This window comes from Vigna unguiculata, chromosome 5, assembly GCF_004118075.2.
Source record: "Vigna unguiculata cultivar IT97K-499-35 chromosome 5, ASM411807v1, whole genome shotgun sequence".
In the NCBI taxonomy this organism is placed as follows: Eukaryota; Viridiplantae; Streptophyta; class Magnoliopsida; order Fabales; family Fabaceae; genus Vigna; species Vigna unguiculata.
Window position 1 is genome coordinate 5,311,718 of NC_040283.1, and position 23,258 is coordinate 5,334,975.

General features: G+C 30.5%; 3 protein-coding genes across 4 annotated transcripts; all 3 read left to right on the top strand.

Moving 5' to 3' along the window:
* Positions 1 to 3,731: 3,731 nt before the first annotated feature.
* On the top strand, positions 3,732 to 7,884 carry LOC114185530 (probable serine/threonine-protein kinase At1g01540). Its single transcript, XM_028073296.1, has 7 exons — positions 3,732 to 4,664; positions 5,899 to 6,003; positions 6,110 to 6,232; positions 6,319 to 6,489; positions 6,606 to 6,735; positions 6,828 to 7,037; positions 7,150 to 7,884. Exons 1-7 carry the CDS (start codon positions 4,069 to 4,071, stop codon positions 7,273 to 7,275), a joined length of 1,461 nt encoding a protein of 486 aa, XP_027929097.1. The 5' UTR covers positions 3,732 to 4,068; the 3' UTR covers positions 7,276 to 7,884.
* Positions 7,885 to 15,067: 7,183 nt separating this feature from the next.
* On the top strand, positions 15,068 to 17,451 carry LOC114184839 (protein BPS1, chloroplastic-like). Its single transcript, XM_028072180.1, has 2 exons — positions 15,068 to 15,243; positions 16,151 to 17,451. Exon 2 carries the CDS (start codon positions 16,163 to 16,165, stop codon positions 17,219 to 17,221), a length of 1,059 nt encoding a protein of 352 aa, XP_027927981.1. The 5' UTR covers positions 15,068 to 15,243; positions 16,151 to 16,162; the 3' UTR covers positions 17,222 to 17,451.
* Positions 17,452 to 19,418: 1,967 nt separating this feature from the next.
* Positions 19,419 to 21,982, top strand: LOC114184964 (protein BPS1, chloroplastic-like). Of its 2 annotated transcripts, none has more exons than XM_028072401.1 (2): positions 19,419 to 19,621; positions 20,620 to 21,982. In XM_028072401.1, exon 2 carries the CDS (start codon positions 20,632 to 20,634, stop codon positions 21,679 to 21,681), a length of 1,050 nt encoding a protein of 349 aa, XP_027928202.1. In that variant the 5' UTR covers positions 19,419 to 19,621; positions 20,620 to 20,631; the 3' UTR covers positions 21,682 to 21,982. The 2 variants fall into 2 exon arrangements, with proteins under 2 accessions (XP_027928202.1, XP_027928203.1); XM_028072402.1 differs by having other exon boundaries at positions 19,442 to 19,765.
* The last annotated feature ends 1,276 nt before the right edge of the window (positions 21,983 to 23,258 follow it).

The following is a 23,258-nucleotide window of genomic DNA, read 5'->3' on the forward strand; positions in this document are numbered from 1 at the left end:
TAGATGTTTATTTTCTTAGTAGAAAAAACTATTCTGCTATATTCTTCCTAGAATTGTGATAAGTCTGTTTTCTATTTTCAAATTTTTTTATTTCTTCACCTTTTATAATCTGGGGAAAGATTGTTTTAGTTTTTTTTCCTTCTAAACACGGTTGAAGATTTTGTCATATGCTTGATGAATTGTAAGTTTACACAACGACTTGTTTATATTTTTATCTTTCAATGTTTTTATCACGTCTGTGTTTTTTTTATACAGTGCAAAAGTGAATTAACAAAACTTCTTTTTTAGAATATTTGGACTATGAACCTAAATTTTAAATTAAAAGGATCAAAATGAAATTCGTTCTAATCAACTTTGAAATATACTTAAATATTTTAAAAATTACTATTATCACAAAAAGAACAACTTTTACTCAATCTCTTTGCAACTTTCGAATCATTTATATCTTATTTTTTTGTCTCTATTCTACTACGAGGCTTTAGAAGTAAAATGAAAATTTTATTTGCGTTTGGAAACGAGTAGTTAGAGAAATTATTGCTTACTATTTAACTCATCACCTTTGTAAATCTATACAAATTCAATGATAGATGACACCTTTGTCATAATTTTATCAATTATTAGATGAAATTTTGAATGATGAACATTTAAAACAAATGGAGGATTAAGAGTAATTAAAGTTAAAGAGTTGCTAAACATTTAAAAACTAAAAGCTGCAATCAAGTCACAAACATACTAACCTATGATTGGAAAATTATAACAATAATTACAAATGGGAATCATATACATGTACACAAATCTCAAAGTTAATTATGATTTGTATTATTAATTAAGTTATGAAAGTGGTTCCTTACAATAATTATGATATTATGATGTGACAATTCTTTGTTTTGTTGGTGTTGAATTGTGAGAGAGTAGTTTTGGCATTGGGAAAAGTGTAGAAATGTGAAAGTGTGGACCATAACAAAAGAACTCAACTTCCTCCTTTATTCCCTAATCCATAAGAATTCAATTCAACCTCCTTATCTACTTCCCTTTTAATTCCATAACTTCAACCATGTACTTTAGGGTTTCATGTTTCACAAATTCAACCACAAACACCTACCCCACTAATCTTCTTTTCATTTTCTTTCAAAACTATTATGTTTTCCACCAATCCAATTCATTGCACTTTCACCACCCATTCAACTCAATTATGTCAATAAGTTTTAAACACATTTTTAATCTAAGTAAAATTAGTATTTTTTTTTTCTTGTTTCTAAAATTGAAAATCATTACTTCTTTCTACTATTAATGTATTGATTATTTCAATAAAATTTAATTTAAGTAGTAGTTTGTATCCAAGAAATGAAAGTGGAAGAAGTAATTAGAGAATTGTTAATTGAGTTGATAAGAGTGAGAAAGCATGTTCATAAAGAAAAGCCAACTGTGACAGCACAAACAAATTGGCTTTTCACAATCATTCTCTCTTTTAGTATTATTCTGTGCCTTTGTCAGAACACACTACATTTTAATATTTACATTTTAAACATTCTTCCATGCCCATCACAAGTTTTCTATATTACAATTTTACTTTTTAATAAAAAATTATGCTATTTTTAGAATTAAACATGTTTTTTATCTTTATATTTTGACATGAAATTTGTTTTTGTATTAATTTTTAATACATTTTGATTTTAAATTTAAAAACTAATATATATATATATATATATATATATATATATATATATATATATATATATATATATATATATATATATATAATCACCTTAATTCAGCCGAGTTAAATATATTTTATATGTCAAATAATATGTCTGATTGATATTTAAATCGTTTATATTTTTATACCTTTTAACTTAAATGTACGTGTAGAATACTGTTTAACACCATATTATTAAAAATATTGTTAAATTAAAGAGATTATATAAAAATTAAGAAAATTTAAAAAAAAATTGTAATTTTATAAATTACAAATATATTTAACACTTATTTTTATTTGAGTGATTTTTTTTGAAGAAAATGTTGACACCCAAGAATTGGTGTCTGAATTTCAATTAATAATAATAAATTGGTTTGATGCAGTGAATCCTTCATTTTCTTGATGCAATCATGCATTCTTAGCAGAAAAGAAAACCCAAAAAGTGTTATTCTTACTGGCAAAGTCACACTCTGATTATGCTTTTCCTAATGTTACAAAATTTCTACGTTTTATACTAATTACGCGCCCAATAAGGTCACAACACCCATACATCCTATGCAAATTTAGGTTTATTAAAGATAATATCAAATTTATAATATAAATTAAATTAAATTTCATTTTTCCAAATTAATTTTATAAAAATAATTAAGCTTATACTCATTTTGTAATATATTAATCTTAGAATCATTAAAAATATCAGATAGTGTCTTATTACACTTCCTCAATATTCACTTTTATATTTATATTGAATTAGACTTATATTTTATTAATCTAAAATAACATTATTATTTTTTATATAAGTTAAGTTGCTTTTTTATCGAGTTTGAAGTTGACAAAAACTTATCATTGGTTATACTTTTGAAATGGTCACGTAATAAAAGTTTCCAAATACTAAAAAATAATTGCATTTGCTAATATATTATGCAATAATATTCAATACAAAATTTATTTCAAATAACAACTGATTTCATTGATTATCTGTTAAAAAGTTTGACAGATCAAATCTTTTTTTTTCTGATACCATTTTATTTTTTTAAGGGAAAGTCAAAGTTAAAGAAGATTCAAATCCAATTTTGCTCAAATTAACTAACTCTAGTGGAATTTAATTAACTTAATAAAAGCCAGAAAAAAAAAATCCTGAACAGAACAAAAAAAGTAACAAAAGTATGTTTTATTTTTCTTTTTCAAGTGCCTTAAAAAAAGTTTTTTTTTTTCTTACAAAGTCAATAACGCTAAATTAGATACCTTAAACTAAGCCATTTGGAACAGTGCCTGAGCTCGAATTTCAACAATTCCGAACGTTAATCTTCTGTTACTGTTTCTTTCATTTTCTTGTACTTTTTTTTTTGGCTTTGTCATTTTGTAGGAGCCTTCTTCCCCCTGTCCACATATGTTGAATGATTAATAATAGATGTTGTCAATGATAAATATCAATATTATTTATTATATTTAGAAAATAATCATAGTTACTATTATCTACAGCATTTATCATCCTTATACAAGATAGGTCAAACCACATAACAGTTCAGCAATTAATGTATTTGGAGTAATCAATAATGAGATTGCATGCTCTATGTTCTTAAAATATTTTTTGGACAAGTTGATTGATTAATTATTATCATTATTGTTATTAATTGAGTAAATTATTAAATGCATGTCTTTAAAGATACCTATTCTCTTACCAAAAGTAAGTTAGATATATGACCTGTTAAAAATAAATAAATTTGTCCTTTATTGTTATCAAAGAAAGAAGAAGTATAATTTATTTATTGTAAGGGGCAAAATCTACGTAAAATTTTGAGATTAAAATTTGAAGAATTATTTTAAAAACTATAAACAAACATGAATCTGTTTTACTGGAGCACAAACGTGTTTAACCTATATTTTTTTCATTTACAATAATAAAAAGATGTTATAAAGAAAAAATGGAAAAGAGTATAACGTTACTCTTATCTGTGTTTTTATTTTATTATTATTGTTGTTGTTGTATGAGAAAAAAACAAAAACAAAAGGATGCACAACCAACATGAAACCCTTTTCTCAGCACTCTTTGCTGGCTTCATCACTCAACCTTTTCTGTCTGTCTGTCTCTCTCTTACACACTTCCTTTCATGCTGCTAAATTTTCTATTGATCTCACTTTCTTGCAACTCCACATTCTTTTTTCTTTCTCTCTTCTTCCCCTTCATTCAAAGCATTGATTTTTCTCTCTTCACTTCACCCCCACCGTGTAACCGGCGTCGGAAAATCCTCTCTTGTCTCAATTCTCCGGCGAAGCAAATGCTACCCACTTCCTAGAACCTCGCCGTGTGCCGGAAAGCTCACTCTTTTATTACTTTTCCGGCGACCCGTTGTCCTCTTTAGTCTGCAGCAATGTCAATCTTCGACGGCGCTTTCATGAACACGCAACTTTCCAAGCACACTTCTATCTTCGGGCTCCGTCTCTGGGTCGTGATCGGAATCCTCATCGGCGTCTTCATCGTCTTCACGCTCTTCCTCCTCTCCCTCTGTCTGGTATCTCGTCGGAACCGCCGCCGCTCCGTCGCCGGCTATAAGGTCGCCGGATCCGCCCAAGCGGCGAAGGAAATCCATACGATAGTGCACATTCCTGGACCCCACATGCTCCGGCCTCCGGCGAAGGCGCCGGAGATCCAGGTGGAGATGGGGAAGGCAGAACACCGGGTGGTTGTCCACTGCGATAGGGTTTCGAGTGAGGAGAGTAAGGGAACGATGGGGAGTGGGTGCGAAACGACGTCGTCTTTTGGAAGTGGGAGTGTTGGTGGGCTTGGGCTTGGGCCTGAGGTTTCTCATCTTGGTTGGGGGAGGTGGTACACTCTGAGGGAGCTTGAGGATGCCACTGGCGGGTTGTGTCCGGAAAACGTGGTTGGGGAAGGTGGCTATGGCATTGTCTATCATGGGGTGCTCAATGATGGTACCAAAATTGCTGTCAAGAACCTCTTGAATAACAAGTATGTCTTTTTCTTTAGTATAATTTCTGTGCTTAATTGGGAATTTTCATGAATACGACTTTTACTCTCAACTATAATTTTTCATAAATATGGCTTAGAAGGTAATAATTGTAAAAAATAACTAACATGTACTAGTGTTAGAAGATTCTTCTGAATGTTGAAGGTGTGGTGAAGGGGAGGGTAATTTAAGGTAGCCTGATTGAACTCATGATAGCTGATGATCAAGGTTCAACTGGGTAATTTCTGTAAAAGTCAAAAAATTTATCATATAATATAAGTTGAGTTTAACAGGCATACAATTAGTCGGAAATTATTGTCGATATGATTTTTGTTATAGCAGTTAATCAACTTTTTGTAGATGATAATTTGTTAATGGATGACAGTGTAGAACACTTTTAAGTATTATTTATTGTGACATGATAGCTTTATTTTTATCCTGTCTCGATTAGTCTTTGTTGCAAGTTTGATGCTTTGGTTGGATTTTGGAATGGTCTTCAGAAATCTCAGGAAAAAATTATTTGTCTAATTTATTTGTGTTGTTGATGTCATTTTTTCTGGTGATTCTGTATCCTACAGATGAATATCGTGTGATGAGTGTTCAAATATTGGTTCTCCTGTGTGAGCTGGCTTTTCTTAATTTGGCTCACATGATGAAAATTTCGTTTGTGATTTTTCAACCCTGTGTTGCCCGTTGATATTGTGAATCTGTGGAAGGACAAAAGCAAATGATTTGTTTTTTTGTCGAGTCCTATTTGGTTGCAAACAAGTTTAATAAAATTTTGCTTGAAAATACTACTTGTAAATATTCAATTGTCTCTATTATAATTGAAATGATTTATACATGCTGTTCGTTATTCTCTTCAATGATTGTCCTGGTGGCAACCAATGATACCAGCTTTTTGTTGTAGGCCAGTGTTTGCTTCTTTTACTTTAACCAGTGTTTCTACTTTTTAACTTTTATTTTGTGTTATCCTTGTCTGGTATGCTAGAAGTTATCCTTGAAGTGAGTCACTCACTCGTGTGAAGAAAAGAATAATTTTTCTTTTGATCTCCTTGTTCCCACCAAATTGATTAATATTTCATTTGTTGGAGTTTTGTACTCTAATGTATTTTATTAAGAGTCTCTCTCATATCGGATTGACTATTTCATATTTCTATCTTGTGATTCCATGGTCCTGGTCTTGTGCTTGTGTTTATCTTAAAAACAAGTAATTCATGTTCAACTTTTCTTCAGGGGCCAAGCTGAGAAAGAATTTAAAGTAGAAGTAGAAGCTATTGGTCGAGTGCGACACAAAAATCTTGTTCGGTTGCTTGGATACTGTGTTGAGGGAGCCTACAGGTATCAATATCTCCTCTTACAAACTAAAGAAAAATAAAAATTGATGCTATAAATTCTGTTTGGTTTGATGAGACGTGAGATTTGAAGTGTGGTATTATTTTCACAGGATGCTTGTGTATGAATATGTAGACAATGGTAATCTAGAACAATGGTTGCATGGGGATGTCGGACCTGTAAGCCCTTTGACATGGAACATACGCATGAACGTTATATTGGGAACTGCAAGAGGGTACCGAATTTGCTATTAACCTTCATAGATTGTATCCATGGTGAAGTTTGATTGTTTTGATCATGTGCTTTTGTTTATCTTTTCAGATTAGCTTATCTTCATGAGGGTCTTGAACCAAAAGTTGTTCACCGAGATGTGAAATCAAGCAACATACTCCTTGATCGCCAATGGAACTCCAAGGTTTCTGATTTTGGGCTTGCCAAGCTTTTGTGTTCTGAGAATAGTTATGTCACAACTCGAGTGATGGGGACATTTGGGTTAGTATGATTAAACCAAACATTTTCCTATATTTTACCAAACTAGAATCAGTTTCAATTCCTGTATGATGATTATTGTAGTCAAAAGATAGTGACTGTGTTTTCTCTTTCGGTAGTTATGTTGCACCAGAATATGCCTGCACCGGAATGCTGACCGAGAAGAGTGATATTTATAGCTTTGGAATCCTCATCATGGAGATAATAACTGGAAGAAGCCCTGTTGATTATGGTAGACCGCAGGGAGAGGTTAGATGCCATCACCAATGAAAAAAAACTGCTATCATATCTGCCATTTTCTCCCTTTTTTGGGCTAACTATGAATGTTGGAACAATTACAGGTTAATTTAATAGAATGGTTGAAGACTATGGTCGGGAATAGAAAATCTGAGGAAGTAGTTGATCCTAAGCTCCCTGAGATGCCATCTTCAAAGGCCCTTAAACGTGCTTTGTTGATTGCTCTTCGGTGTGTTGATCCTGATGCAACAAAGAGGCCAAAGATGGGACATGTGATCCACATGCTTGAGGCAGACGACATGTTATTCCACAATGTATGTTCCTTTTACCTTCTTAATTTTACCTTAAACTTTATTTGACTAAACTAAATCAATGTCATTCAACATGTTTCTCCCACATAAAACTTCTTTCTCTTTCCTATCTTAGGAACACAAAACTGATGGAGAGTCTTCCCGTTCCTATCAAAATGAACATAAGGACTCAAATTTAAACAAGAGAACAGATGGTGTCAGTGATCAAAGTGAAGATGGTAGTAGTAGTAGATGGAGATGATAAAAAGCTGATAATTGAATAGAACTACGTGCTTATTTTTTGGTCTCTACTGTTATTAGTTTGTCAATTCTTATGTCTAGCTCAATTTAAAAAATGAAAGCAGTATTCACCCTTTTTTTCTTGATCATATAAGTTTCCAGTGTTGTTATCAACCCCAATTTGGGATTCATTTTCAAGTGTATACTCTGATTCGTTGTTATAAAGTAAAAAATTTATGACCTATCTGTTCACAGGACAATGTTAGATAAGCATTAAAGGTACTTTCAAATTTCAATCAAATTGAGTGAGTTTCCTTGGTCTCATGCATTTTGGTTTTTAGTAATCATCTTGGTCCCATCATAAGATGGTTGAATTGCTTAGTGGTGCAAATGGTGGCCCCAGTTTAATATTCTCGTTGAGCAGCAGACCCACCATCCAGCTATCTAGAAAGATGCAATTAGATTGCACCATCATTGCCAACTCCCCATAGTTGGATTCTTGTGGCTAACCATTGTGAAATATCAACCTTTGTCTGCTACTTTTTGTTATTTTGGCTTATAGATTACTCCATTGTACAACCAAACAATGAAATAGTAGCAGAAGGAAGAAGTCTTGTGTAATTTGATTATAGACTTAGGCTCTGCTGTTCAAACTAATAGAAAATTTGTCCATGAAAGACTAGATTCTGACACACACTTCTTCTCAGATAAGGAGAGATTCTTAAGACAGTGGAAACTAATGGAACATTGCAAAGAGGAGTGTGTGATATAAGATTCTTGTATGCTCTCTTGACACCTCAATGTATCTCTTCTAACACACTATTATAGATTAACATTGATTGAAATATACAACATTAACATTATAATTCGTTAAATAAAAGGTGTACTAGCATACTTTTATCATTTATAATACACTTTGGTCAATAACAGAAGGTTTAATCCATGCTTGTCATATTACAATTGAATGGTAATGTTTGTGTTGATGTTGGTGCTTTACACCCAAATGGAAAAGCTGTAATGGGTTACTGAGGATCAAACAACGTTTTAGAACCTGAAAACACCCTTATGGTTTTATGAATTCTTAAAAGAAGATGCTAACTCTTGCTTGAAGTGTTACAATTTGCTTACAAATTCATTGGTTGTGGGTCATGTGATGTGTTTTAAAAGATCGTTAATGTATTGTCTTGTCTTGTTGTCTGGTAGGCCAATATAATGTTGTCAATTTGCCATATTGCCTGGGCAATGTCTTGCTGTTAGAACCTGGGAATTATTCTTCAAAAGATTGTGAAAAATATCCAGAAAAATGAAAATGATTTTTCAAAATGCATCTCAGTTAAATCAGGTGATGATAATGGATCTGATGGTTCTAAATATTTGTACAACATCCTTTAATTTATTATCAGGGAAAATGAAATCAAGTTATGTTTCTAAAGTATTAAATACATTTACCTTTTCATTTAATACTACTTTATTGAATATTAAGAGGAATAATAAAAGGATATGGGATGCATTTGAGAAAATTAGTAGATGCTAATTTTCATTTTAAATACTTTTATTAATGTAAACATGAATTAATAATTTAATATCATAGAAAAGTAATACTTCGCAGGAGAGGAAGACAATAATATTAAGGGTTTCTGAAGTTATAAAGGAGACAAAAAAAATATCAGTTTGATAACAAAAAAATGAATAACATGAGTAAAAGCACAACTAGACATTTTGCTATTACATGTAATACACAGAAATTTTGATTGTACTTTTATGTAGTGTGAGAGATTTTGAGATTATATATTTTTAATTTTGTTTCATAGGATGTTTTTATTTGAGATACATTTAAAAGGTAAAAAAAAAATGTATTGCAAAATTAATACGTATAGTGTATATGATTTCAAAGTTTGATTCTAAACTTTAATAAAATAATTTTGTAATATTAAAAAATATACTATATATAGTTAGTCATCTATGTAGAAACATTTATTGAAAAAAAATGTCACAAATGTTTGAGTTATCTATAATTATTTGAAAAAAAGAATTATATAGTGTGTTAACTTTTTCTATTATAATATTTTAAATAAATGCAACTAAGAAAATGTTATTAGAAATCTTAAAGGTACAGTGAAAGTAAATACATTTTTAAATTTAGTTAACCAACTTAGAAGATTCACGTGTCACTTAATAATAGCGTTTAACACGTTTGCACTTTAGTTAGCTTGTTATGTTAGAATTAATAAATAATTTACATGTTAGACTTACTCATAAGACTTCTCCTTGCCAAATTTATGTTTTTCATATGATGATGCATGGAATTATTAACAAATTGTGTGCATGGTTTAGTATTTGTGTTTACACAAATCATTATTAGAAAAACTATTTGAGTTTACAAATATTAGGAAGTATGTGAGTTGTGTATTTTCTTTTTTATTTTTTACATTTTTTTAGATGTAATTTTTTCTTTAATATATACTTAATTAAGTTTTTCTGGATAATTTTTATATCATCACCTACAACAGTCTGAAATAACGAAATGTAGATGATATCATATTTATATATTATTTTTAAAATAGTTATTAAATATAAATTATAAAAATAAAATATATACACAACAAAAATTTTAAAATAACTGTTGAGACAAAAAAGGTTAAAGGTAAAATTATTTATAAAATAATAATTAAGGGTAAAACTGAAATAACGAAATATGAACATAAAAGACGTTATCTTCTTTATATATTGTTATAGATCAATAGTGATAAACGTCAATTACTATTTATATTATTGTTTTATATTAATCATTAATCGATATATTTCATAAAGCGTTAAGATAACAACATGACTATAAATATACCTAATTATAAGGAAAATTAAAATACATAAACTAAATGGAAAAATATAAAAAATTTGAGTATAGATGAAAAAGTTTAATAAAAATTTAATTAAAAACAATCAAAATTAGGAAGAACTTAAAATTTAATTAATTCTGAATTATATAAACATAAGTTTATGCAATTATATGCGTTATTTTGTATTTATGTAGTTTAATATATTTTCTATTTAATTTTTTCTAAGTTAGTTGGTTTTAAATTTGAATGTTTAGACACTTTAAATAAGTTTAGTGATTATATTTTAATTGAAATATATATATATATATATATATATATATATATATATATATATTAATTCATCGGTGTCGTATCCTTGATATTAATTGCAATAAAAAAACATTAAAGCTTGCTTGTGTAACATTACACACATGGAGGGAAAGCGTGTTATTGATTATGCACTAAACATGGTTTTTGTAAGATTAGATTGAATTAATGGAGAATTTAAGAAAAAATGAAGCAAAATAATTGTTTGATAAAAGTAGAAGTAGTTGAGGAACAAGAATGATGATCATGTTATATAGTTTCTATATGCTGGACATGCCTTTACGTGTTATAGTTCTATGAATATTAATCACCAAGTTCAATTGTGTGTCACGTTTTTCTTAAACTCTTAGAACAACGACTTCTCTCATACGCGTTTTATAAAATTGCTTATTCATTTGCCACTACAATAGAACTTAAATAGGAGAACACGAAATTAGAAGATAACATGACGTGTAGTATCGATGATATTTCAAAACATAAAATAGAACATATATATTTATCTTTAATATTTTTCGTCTTCTATATCACATCATAAAATTAGATTTTTTCTCGCTAGTTTAATCTATTTAGTTTCGGTCTCTTATAAAAAAAATGTCTTAAATCACTTTTGTATTATTTTGAGTGTTAAAGAGTAAATTTTAAGTTTAAGTCAAACTTACACATTTATATTTTTATCACTTTAGTTTTACTTGCTTCTTTTTTATAAATAACAAAAATATGGTCTTTCTTCTTCCATATCATATGAGTATAATCCAATTTCTTTTGATTAGTTTAATCTATTTAGTTTTGGTCTCTTATAAATAAAATGTGTTAAATTACTTTTGCATTATTTTTAGTGTTAAGGAGGTGACTTTGACTCTAACTCAATATAAGGTAAGGTTTGCACTCACTTATATATTAGAAACTCGTCTGATCTCTAGTTGAAGAGAGATCTCCAACATACCCTTTCACGTTGAGACATATACATATTGAGTGTGGAACTATATACTAATGGATAATTCGATAGCGGTTCAAGAATGAGTGACACGATAAGCACAACAAACAACAAATTCCTTGATAGCGAATATACAATAGGTCCAACAAACAACAAACAACAAACACCATTATGATAAATTCTAGCACACGACTTTGGTACCATGTCAAGAAGTAAATTTTAAGTTTAACTCAACCTTATAAATCAACTTGTAAAGTGAGATTAACACTGATTTTTATAATGTAATCTCATCCTAACTCAGATGTGAGATCTCTAATATCTCGTTCATACTAAAAAAAAGCCTCTTCATTTGCATCCATTTCCTACTTAAAATTCAGTTGATGCAAAATTTCTTGATGCTCATTTGATTCTATATGCTAAAAAACACATTCGATATTGACAATATCTATTTGTTATACACTACAAAAAAATATGAAAAAGTGACCAATTTTATGACAAAAATATACCTTTAGAGACCAATTTAGAAATCAAATTCTTGATTAAAACCTAATTTAGAGACCAATTCTTTTGGTAACCATAACCTAGGTAGCTAATGTTAGTGACCAATTTAAAGACCAATTCATAATATAAACTATTTTAGTTAACAATTATAATTTTTCAAAACTATTTTAGTTACTAATAATTTTTAATTTATAAATTAGTATTTAATATTTTTTGTCATTAAAATTAGTCATTAATAAAAAATTTTCTTATAGTGATATCTTATTTTTAATAATATAGTTCACGGAAAAAAAGGATTTTAGGATGCATGTCTATTTCTTTTATTGTTTGTTTTTATGAAAAAAGATTAGTGCTCCATACCAATCCCTAATCGAGTTCAGTGCCAGCTAGTTATGCTTATCTTTTAAGCCATACAAAGTTTCGGAAAATTAGTGTTTGATTTGGTTTAAATGTTCCAAATTAAGGTACTTTTTTGTACTCAGCTTTGCTTGGAAGTGCAAACTAGGATACATCCTTATTAAGAAGAAGATGGAATACCTTTTGGAAAACACCTTTGTTTGGTAAGGGATCATAGTATTGTTTCTGTAAAATATAGAATGGGACAACATTTCCCAACAAGGGATTACTTGTTATCTTAAATCATAAGAATATGTTTCTTAATGAGTTTTGTTGTTCAATAATGGTAAAGTTCTTATGTTAACTACAATTCAGAAATATGCAAGTACACAAAAAGTAAGTTGATAAATAGTAAAGAAGTTTAAAACTGAAAAGAAGGTATTTTAAAGAGTCAAATTCATTAATAGAACTAAAAGTCGATCAAACCTAAATGTATAAAATGAACATTTTTATTGTGTGATTTTTTTTTTTACTATTATTATGAAAACCATATATTATACTTTTTTTACACTTTTATAAAATGTCATTAACTTTAGTTACAACATGAGACTCCATCAAATTACATAAAAAAAAAAAAATCGGTGGGTTATTTCACTTTTATTTTCGACATTTGATATTGTTTTGTTGATTTGTAAGAGTGAAAATAAGCATATAATTGAGAATGTATGATCAATTTTTTATAAAAGAAGTTTATGATAAGTCAAATTCAACTCTTTAAATATATATTAATCACACACGAATGGGTTGTGTTTTTTTGGCTTTCTGTATTTTTTTTAAATAGATATTATTGTTATTATATTTAAAAAAAATTAATAATAATGTAAAACAATAAATGTATTGGAAGATTTTGACCATAAGTTTTGGAGGATCAAGATAAAAATATGTGATAAAATAGAATTTTTCTTCCCTTCATAAGTATTTTTGTTTTTGGTCATTTTGAAAATATAGATTTATTCTTTTATTCTTTATAAATATATATATATATATATATATATATATATTTAGAAAAAATATTAAAAATAAAGATATTTTATTAAAAATTAATTAAAAATTGAAAATTTGGGAGATGTAATGATTAAAAGAAAAAATTATAATAATGAAGAAACAATTAAAAAATAGTTATGAAAAAAAAATATAGTATATAACTTTTTCCTGTTCATAAAATAATCATTATACAAAAAAATTCAAAAAATAAAAAATAATATTTATTAAAACAAAAGATAGTTACTCTTTTATCTTCAATAATGAAATAAAATATATGCGAAATATAGAAAAAATGAATTTGTATTCAACTTCTTATTTTTTTTTTAAAGAAAAAAAAAACATTTGAGAATACCATGAAATATAATATATGAGAAATACAAAAAGAATAAGTTTGTGTCTAACTTCCTATTTTTCTTTATAAACAAAAGAAAACATGTGAGAGAATGCTTGAGAAACTCAAAAGACATGAGAACATAAAAATATCTCAATAAATTTGTTTATTTTTTAATGTATTTAATTTTATATTTTATTATTTATTAACATTAAATATTATATTTTATTAAAGAAATAAAAATCTACTTAATTTAATTTTCACCAATACACTATACTACATATCATTTAAAATTTTTTAAAAATTTAAGGAGGCCATGCCCTTCTATTAGAACACCAAGATCCACGCCTATACATAATAATATATAATGCAATGATAATATTAATTAAATGTATAATTAAATCTCCTAGTTACAAAATCTAATTGTTTGTAGTTATATAACATAGTGGTTTTAATTTTTTTTCGATAAGCGAATATTATCTATTAGTATTGTTGTTTAATTTGCTTAATTACTAACAAATTTAGAGTTCATCTAATTAGGGTGAAGTCATATTTTTGTTTGTGATTTTTTTGTTGTAAATTTTGGTAATTAACTTTTTATTTTTGGATTAAGGTTGAGAGTGTTTACATTAAATTTATGGAAACAAATAGTATATGTACTTACACATCCACTCCTACACACAACCATTAACACTACATCCCTCGATTCAAAAGGAAGTTGTTTAGACTTAAAATGACTTATTTTATTCCTACAATTTATTTAAAAGTAGTATGGTATAACCTACATAATAAAAAGTGTTATTGGGCTTGACACATTGGTTTGGAAAAATATTTTTTAAATTTTTATATCAAAATTTAGTTTAACAATAGAAAAAGCTTACAAAATTTAACGAGACAATGTAATTATTGAACTCTTTACAAATTTAAGAACTAAATATTTTTTCTCTCTTTCAAAAGCTAAATTTTTATTTACTATTTTAAATTTATAAAAAAGTTATATATTAAATATTAAAAAACAATATTAAGTTTAATAACAAATTATTACATAATAAATCTTGATCTATAACAAAAATAAATACTTTTGTATTGATGAAGTGCGCGTTTTAACAATAAAAAACACCTTTTCCCTCGATATTCAGTGTGGAACTGGCAATGTATAAGAACCGTTGGATTAAAATTACAAAGAGAAACATGAGCCGTACAATTAGAGCCGTTGAGATGAATCATGTTGCAGCTGAGCTCGCCAAATTTGAATGCTACTGCCGACAATTATTTTTAATACTCATTAGATAAACATCATAGTTGGCTCCAAATTAAAAAATACCAAATTAAATGAACGACAATAAAATATTCTGAGACAAAATAAGAAAACTTAAGCTATATGATTTTTTACTCAGCATAAAATGATTTTATACTTAATTAATATAAACAATTTTATTTTATCAAAAAACAAAGAAAAGAGTAAGAAAAAAAACTTTCGTCAACAAAAAAACAAGTTGGGCAAGGAACCAACAATATGACACCACGTGTTCAATATGCACGGAATCTGAAGCCAAACCTGGTAGCTTTATCATCACCTCCCACCCATCATCATCTACCACATACAAATATTGATTCACACACGCAGAAACTCTATCAAAGGAACATACCCAAATCAACAAACCAACCCTAATCGTCTTTTCCGATCTGATCCTTTGCCAGGTTGTCTTCTTTTACCGTCTGATCCTCTCTCTTAACCTATTTCTCAATCAAAGTTTCTATTGTTTAATTTTGTGTAATTCTCTTGGAAGGCAATCCCCCAAACCCTTTTTCTGTCTTTTAGTTGAAAATCTTGAGAATTGTTAAAAAATTTAGCTTTGATTTTTTCCTAGTTCCTCGATCTATAGCGTTTGGTGAGGTTCAGGCGATTTATTTGTTTGTTTAATTTTTTTTTATAGTTTTTTAGTTTTTATTGAAAATAACAACGTTTTACCTTTGTGATTTATCGATATGGCTATATCCGTCACTGTGTGTTTTGGGAGCGATGGCTAGAAAACTCTGTGAGATTTTTAGCTTTCTTGATTTGGGGGTTGGTTTATTGAGATCAAAATTATAGTAAGATGGAACTGTAGAAGAGGGAAGAATTTTTATTGGTATTTGATTTTGTTAGTTTCTGTTTTCTCCATTTCTGATTCCCTAATGTATTATTTTTTTCGAGATGCTAAGAAAAGGAACAGAAGTGAAAAATTCTGATATTGGAATTTTGTTTCTTCATTTTTCGGTTCTTTTTACTTTGTCTGCCTTACTAGCAAAAGATTACTTAGGATTAGTTTGTCGCACTTATCTCACACCTTGTTAGAACTCGAATTTAAAAGCAAAGTAAATACTTATCATAATAATGACCTAATTAGAAGGGGAAGGGGAAGAAACAGTGTTTGCAGTGGCTAATGAAGGGTAGTTGTTTGACATTAACCATACCACTTTAAGCTTAAAAATTATATTCAGGCACAAAAATACTAAACTTATTGGACAAATAACACGTAGTCTACTGCTTCTACTTAGTGACGATGTATTTTGATTTTTTTTTCATCAATTTTGTATCTTACTACTTCAATCTTTTTTGTTGCAGTAAAAGTTCTAAATGAGTCGTGCGCAGGATGCAAACCGATCGTTCTTCCCTTTTGGAAATCCTTTTAGGATGATATCACCTAGAGGCACTAAAATGACTTCAGAGCTGTTGTCAATATTACAAGCTTTTGAAGTAACTTTGGAAGAGAGGCTTAAAAAGCTTATTCCCGAGAGCAAGGATGAGATCCTTAGCTTGTCTTGGATGAATTTGGCGATGCAGGCACTTTCTGAGAGTTATAATGACATTAAAAATCTTATAGCAGAGCTTGATCTGCCTGTTAATGATTGGGATGAGAAATGGATAGATGTGTACTTTGACATTAGCGTGAAGTTGCTGGATCTATGCATTGCATTCAGCTCTGAATTATCACGTATGAGTCAGGGTCATCTTTTACTTCAGTGTGCTTTGCACAATTTAGGTTCCTCCTCTTCAGAGCAGTATCATCGGGCATGTTCTTCACTTGATGGTTGGAAGCAGCATATTGGTTCAGGAAACCCTAGGATTGAGAAATGTGGAAGCATTTTGGATGGTCTTCTGGGGTCACTTGATCTTCCTAAGGTTAAAAAGTCTGCAAAAGGGAAGGTCTTAATGCAAGCTATGTATGGAGTCAAGGTGCTGACAGTATTTGTTTGCAGTGTGTTTGCTGCAGCTTTTTCAGGCTCTACAAAGAATGTCATGCATCTGGACGTGGCTGACTTATATTCTTGGTCCGGAACCTTTAAAAGATTGCAAAATCTTGTAAATGAGGAAATTAGAGTTAGATTTTCAAGTGGAAGGTTTACTATTTTGAATGAGTTGGAATCTGTTGATTCCGCTGTAAAGGAATTATATCCTATTATCCAGCGTGTTGTAGATCCCGTCGAGATGGAATCACTTTCGAATGTTGTCGAGGAATTAGGCAAATCAACGGAGAAGCTTTCACAGGGTCTAGATCTTCTTACAAAGGAAGTCGATAGCTTTTTCCAGGTGGTCTTGAATGGTCGTGATGCCCTGCTATCTAGTCTGAGGTCAGGTGCTATTGTCATTCACAACAACATGGGGGGTAACAGAAATGCACAGATTGTCAATTGAATTTGTCGCAACCTAAGACTGGTACAGACATATGGATCTAGGTATTTGGTTTTCTATTTTATGATTGATGGTTCTCAATCATGTATGGCTTATTATTGTATGGAGGTTAGAATGATTAGTAGTTTACATGGCTGTATCATGGTTCGGAAATGTATATTTGTGATAGCCTGTGTAATGTTACATAGTAAAATATATACAACGAAGTTACTTGTGCTCATAGAAGTTTGTAATTTGCAGTCCCGTGATTCTTTCTATTCATTTGGTCTTGAAATATCTTCTGTTATCCTGAAACTCGATGAACTGATTATCTGAGGGCAATTGGCAGATTATTATTTTGTGATTGCATCATTGAATATAATCTATAGCATATTAGTACACACTCAAAATGTTTTAATGTCAGACAGAAAAAGAGCTGGGGGTACATATGCAGATCTCATGAAGTCACAGATTCAGTGGAACATGGGTTTACCGGATGGTGAGCTATATTTCTGCATTGTACATATGCAACTTACTATTTCATAGAATGATTTGTGCGCTTTCTTCAACTCCTCTTGGTCTCAACTTATTTATACCCACTTTTGAATTTGTTTTGGTTGTTCGAGACTTAGTTGTCAGTATTGAATACTGTAGTATAATTGTATATCTCTTGAATATCATTTTATGCAGCAAAGTGTTGAGTATCGTATGTTATTTGGCATATTTCATTTTTTTATCATCTGATATTTTGAAACTCAACTCACAGATCAGTTGCAGTACCTTCCTATCAAGGTGCGACATCTGATTCTAATCCCCTTTCACCTTAACGCACAGAACTTCTTGCAATTGAGTGTCATTTGGGCCATACCTTCATATCAAGTGAATCTTTGCTAGAGTAACACTCAATTTCTATATCAACTCTTAGCTGAAAGCTCTGTCGAAGGGATTGTCTACCAGGGGTTTTGGGTCGATGATATGTTTCATCTCGCTCGATAAGCACCTCAGAATGTGAGGTGTCAAAGAAGTCGAAGATGTGAACCTCAGTACTCAATTAATATCGTGCTCTAAGCTGGTATAAGAGAGTTCTGCTAACTCTGTTGAAGAGTGCAGATACCAAGCTTCGGCAAGAAGATCTATTATGAACGAAAATGGATAACTGAGCTTACTCAAGTTCTCCTAGCCAGACCACGTGCATGCTATTGATCTCGTGAACATCGTGGTCTTTTTTATTAGTGTATTTTAAAGATATAATAAGTAGACAACACTAAAAATTAAGTAGAGAATTTAAATTTAAGTAATTTTTATGGATAAGTAAATGAAGTGCATTTAATAAATATTTTGCAAAGAATGTATAATAATTTTAATTTTTGTTTAAATCAGAAAATAAGAGGTAGTGCATATGTTGAATTTTTTTCGAAGTACACTCATAAGTAGAATAGGTTGGAGGCTTTTGTATCTTATTTATAATTTATAATATAAAGATTGAAAACTTCTTCACCCATAGATATATTATGCAGATTGTTCGGAGGGTTGAAGATAGAAGTGGATTGGTACAAAGGCTAATCGGAGAGGGATGTATCAGCAAAAATCACTTTTTTTCTTTTTTTCCAGATCGGTTGAGTTCTTCATTTTCGAAGAATTTGGAATTGTCATCGTTAAAATTATAATTTAACCATAAATTAGTCCCACGGACAAAATTTTCCTTAGTTTAAAGGCTAACTTTTGTTTTTTTATTACAAATTCTTTTCATATCACAAAAATAATAAAAGACCAATTTATAATTAGAAAAAAAAGGTCATACTTTAAAATATAGAAAATTTTACAAATTATAATACGTAATATTTATGATTAATAATAAAAGAAATATTTTTACAGTGATGTACACTTTTCCTTGATATTTCAGTGTGGAACTGACAGTGTACAGAACCTTTGAATTAAAATTGTAAAACAAAATTTATTGAATCACATAATAAAAACTTTAACTTAACCAAAAATACTTATTTCCTATGTTGTTACTAACCTCTTTATCAAACTACAACCTAAGGTTTTGTCTCTTAAAAGAGCAAATTAGGTATTTGAAAGATGTAAAATGTGTGATACACAAACATTGAGTGTTAAATAGTCATACTAAAGAAATTAAAGTAAGAAGCCCCCACACGTTAAGACTCAAAATTTTGTTGGAAAATTATTGCTCTTGGGTCAATAAAAACGTCTCTTAAGAAAAGGTGAGCAAGCCCCACCAATATGATACCACGTATCCACTTTCAAATAATCTGATGCCAAACTCGGTAGCTTTATCATCACCTCCCTTCACCATCTACCACTAACAAATATCGATTCACATACGCGCAAATCCTATCGAAGGAACAAACCCAAGTCAACAACCCAACCCTAATCGTCGTTTCCGATCTGATCCTTTCCCAGGTTGTTTTCTTTCACCCTCGGATCCTCTCCCTTAGCCTATTTCTCAATCAAAGTTTCGATCTTTTTTAATTTTCTGTGAATCTCTTTTGGAAGGGAATAGTCCCACCCATTTTTGGGTCTTTTAGTTGAAAATATTGAGAATTGGTAAAGTTCTTTGATTTGATTTTTTTTCCTAGTTTCTCGATCTATTGTGTTCGGTGAGGTTCAGACGATTTATTTGTTTTTTTAATGTAAATTTTTAGTTTTAATTGAAAATAACAACGTTTCCCTTTTGTAATTTATTTGTATGGCTATATACCTCACGTGTGTTGTTGAGGGATTGATGGGTAGATATTGTGTGAAATTTTTAGCTTTCTTGATTTGGGAAAAGGGATGAGAATTTTAATTTGCCAGCAAAAATTTTGGAAAATGGAAGTGTAGAAGAGTGCCGAATTTTGATTGGTCCCAGACTTTGTTAATTTCTCTATTTCTGTTTGGTGTCATTTGCTTTTGTAGAGATACATTAGTTTTCGACTTTTAATTTCTGATTCCCTTACGAGTTCTTTTCTAGATGGTATTTCTGATTTAGGAATTTTGTTGCTTCAATTTCCGGTACTTTTTACTTTGACTGCCATACCCGCAATAAATTTAGTCTGTCAAACTTATCTCACCTTTTAGATCCAGAATTTAAAAGCAAAGTAAATACTTATCATAATGATGACCTATGTAGAAGGGGAAGGGGAGGAAACGGGTGTTTTGGAGTGGCTAATGGAAGGTAGTTGTTTGACATTAACCATACCAGTGTTATCATATAAAAAAATTTGTAGCTGCCCTCTTCCTTTATCCTTTTTAATACCAATTTATAATCAAATCACACTTTATTCAGGCGCAGAAATACTAAACTTATTGGATAAATAACACGTTGTGTACTGCTTTTTGTCAGACTGATTTGTGATAGATGTTTATTTATTTATTTTTTCATTAATGTCTTATCTTACTTCGAATCCTCTGTGTCACAGTAAAAGTTCAAAATGAGTCGTGCCCAGGATGCAAACCGATCATTCTTCCCTTTTGGAAATCCTTTTAGGATGATATCCCCGAAAGGCATTAAAATTTCTTCTCAGCTTTTGTTAGTATTACAAGCTTTCGAAGCAACTTTGGAAGAGAGGCTGAAAAGGCTTATTCCCGAGAGCAAGGATGAGATCCTTAGTTTGTCTTGGATGACTCTGGCGATGCAGGTACTCTGCGAGAGTCACAGTGACATTAAAACCCTCACTGCAGAGCTTGAGCTTCCTGTTAATGATTGGGATGTGAAATGGATAGATGTGTACTTTGACATTAGCATGAAGTTGCTGGATATATGCAATGCATTCAGCTCTGAATTATCACGAATGAGTCAGGGTCAACTCTTACTTCAGTGTGCGTTGCATAATTTAGGTTCCTCCTCTTCAGAGCAGTATCATCGGGCATGTTCTTCACTTGATGGTTGGAAGAAACATATGGGTTCAGGAAACCCCAGGATTGAGAAATGTGGAGGCATTTTGGATGGTCTTCTGGGGTCACTTGATCTTCCTAAGGTTAAAAAGTCTGCAAAAGGGAAGGTTTTGGTGCAAGCTATGTACGGAATCAAGGTTCTCACAGTATTTGTATGCAGTGTGTTTGCTGCAGCCTTTTCAGGGTCTACAAAGAATATGTTCGACTTGGACGTGGCCGATATATATTCTTGGGCTTCGACCTTTAAAAGGTTGCAAAATCTTGTAAATGAGGAAATTAGAGTTAGATTTTCGTGTGGAAGATTTGCTGTATTGAATGAGTTGGAATCTGTTGATTCCTCTTTAAAGGAATTGTATCCTATTATGCAGAGTGCTGTAGATCCCACTGAGATGAAATTGCTTCCGGATGTTGTTGGGCAATTAGGTAGATCAACGACGAATCTTTCACAGGGACTAGATCTTCTTGCAAAGGAAGTTGATAGCTTTTTCCAAGTGGTCTTGACTGGTCGTGATGCCTTGCTATCAAATCTGAGGTCGGGTGCTACTGTCATTCACAGCAATCTCGGGGTAACGGAAATGCAGAGATAGTCAATTGAATGTGTTCCAAACTAACTCTGGTACACACAGATGGATCTAGGTTTTTGGTTTTCTGTTTTATGATTGACGGTGCTCAATCATGTCTAACTTATTGTATGGAAGTTAGAATGATTAGTAGGTTTTATGTCTGTGTTATTGTTCTTAAATGTATATTTGTGATGTTCTATGTAATGTTAAATAACTAAGTGTATATGAAGAAGTTATTTGTGCTCATAGAAGTTTGTAATTTGCTGCCCTTTAATTCTTTCTCTTCATTTGTTAATGAAATCCGTGTAATTTAAGAAGCTTAAAATGCGGTTGCATTGTTTTTGGTTTCTTATTTGGAGGGATATGGAAGGGGAATGATTTCCTGTTATTTGCTTTTTACATATCTTCATATCAAGGCGCCACATCTAATTTTGATTTCCTGTTGTCACCTTAAGTCAGAACTTCTTGCAATTGTAATTCACTGCCCTGCATTACTTGTTGAGATCTGTGCAAATTGAGTTCTTTTTGAGATCTGAAAACTTGAAAATTTTCTAGAGTACACACTCGCTTTTTCTTATCAACTATGAGCTGAAGTGGGGTGAGCTTTTCATGCTCTGTTGAAAGCCTTGGGGACCAAGTCTTATGAGGTCGACCATAGGTTTCATCACCCTCGATAAGCCTCTCAGAATATCAGGTGGTAGAGAAATCAAAGATTTGAACCTCTTTTAACAAATTGATAGCATTCTCTAAAGATAATCTGGAGAGCTCCGCAAGCTGTGTTGAAGAGAGCAGAGACCAAAAATAGAGAACTGTTCTGGTCAAGTTCTCCTGGCGGTCTCATTGTGAAAGAGCCACAAAAAACCAAGCCACGTGCATGCTATGGACCTAGTGAACATTTTGGTCTTGCAACAGCCTCTTCAACATTTTTCTTCTGTTTTTAATTCCTGATTGAAATTAAGTTACTTGAGGCAACTTTTTTTGCTGGAGCATTCTAACTCGATACATGAACATAAAGCTACATTAAATATTTTCCAAGAATTTAATAATCCATACTAATTCTATTCAAGATCATTGTTTTTGGCAGAGGATACCTGTCATTTTTACAATAAAAGCACTCCTTTGGTACATGCCCACCTCCCTAATGTTATATTTGGTTATGTGGTGATTAAGTGTTCTTAAATTCAAATAAATGAATCTAATAATTAAGTTATATCAAATTACCAATAACTAATATTTGACCATAAAAAAATTTATGATTTTTGTTTTCCAAAATTAAAGAATAGCAAATAAAGACTAAGAAAAAAAATGATAATATATCAAACTCCACAACTCCACTTACATTAACTCGAAGAGGAATACACATTTTAGCTCCAATTTGGGCTGTGTATATACTATTGTAATGTAACATCTACGAAACAACAAAATTTGACTTACTTGGTTCTTATTCCCTTTTGTTCACTAATTAAACATGTTATATATGTAATTGGCATTATATTTAATTCATATGCTTTTTGCGTTATAACCTTCACAACATTGGACAAAAGAAAAATCCCTGTAATCTATCTAATTATTCTTATAAATTGATTCTTCATATTTTTTCA

Bases quoted from the DNA above. Each gene is read 5' to 3' on its own strand.
- LOC114184839 (XM_028072180.1), top strand. From the start codon at position 16,163: ATGAGTCGTGCGCAGGATGCAAACCGATCGTTCTTCCCTTTTGGAAAT.
- LOC114185530 (XM_028073296.1), top strand. From the start codon at position 4,069: ATGTCAATCTTCGACGGCGCTTTCATGAACACGCAACTTTCCAAGCAC. The intron at 4,665-5,898 runs GTATGTCTTTTT...ACTTTTCTTCAG, and splicing joins AAGAACCTCTTGAATAACAA to GGGCCAAGCTGAGAAAGAAT. The intron at 7,038-7,149 runs GTATGTTCCTTT...TTCCTATCTTAG, and splicing joins ACGACATGTTATTCCACAAT to GAACACAAAACTGATGGAGA.
- LOC114184964 (XM_028072401.1), top strand. From the start codon at position 20,632: ATGAGTCGTGCCCAGGATGCAAACCGATCATTCTTCCCTTTTGGAAAT.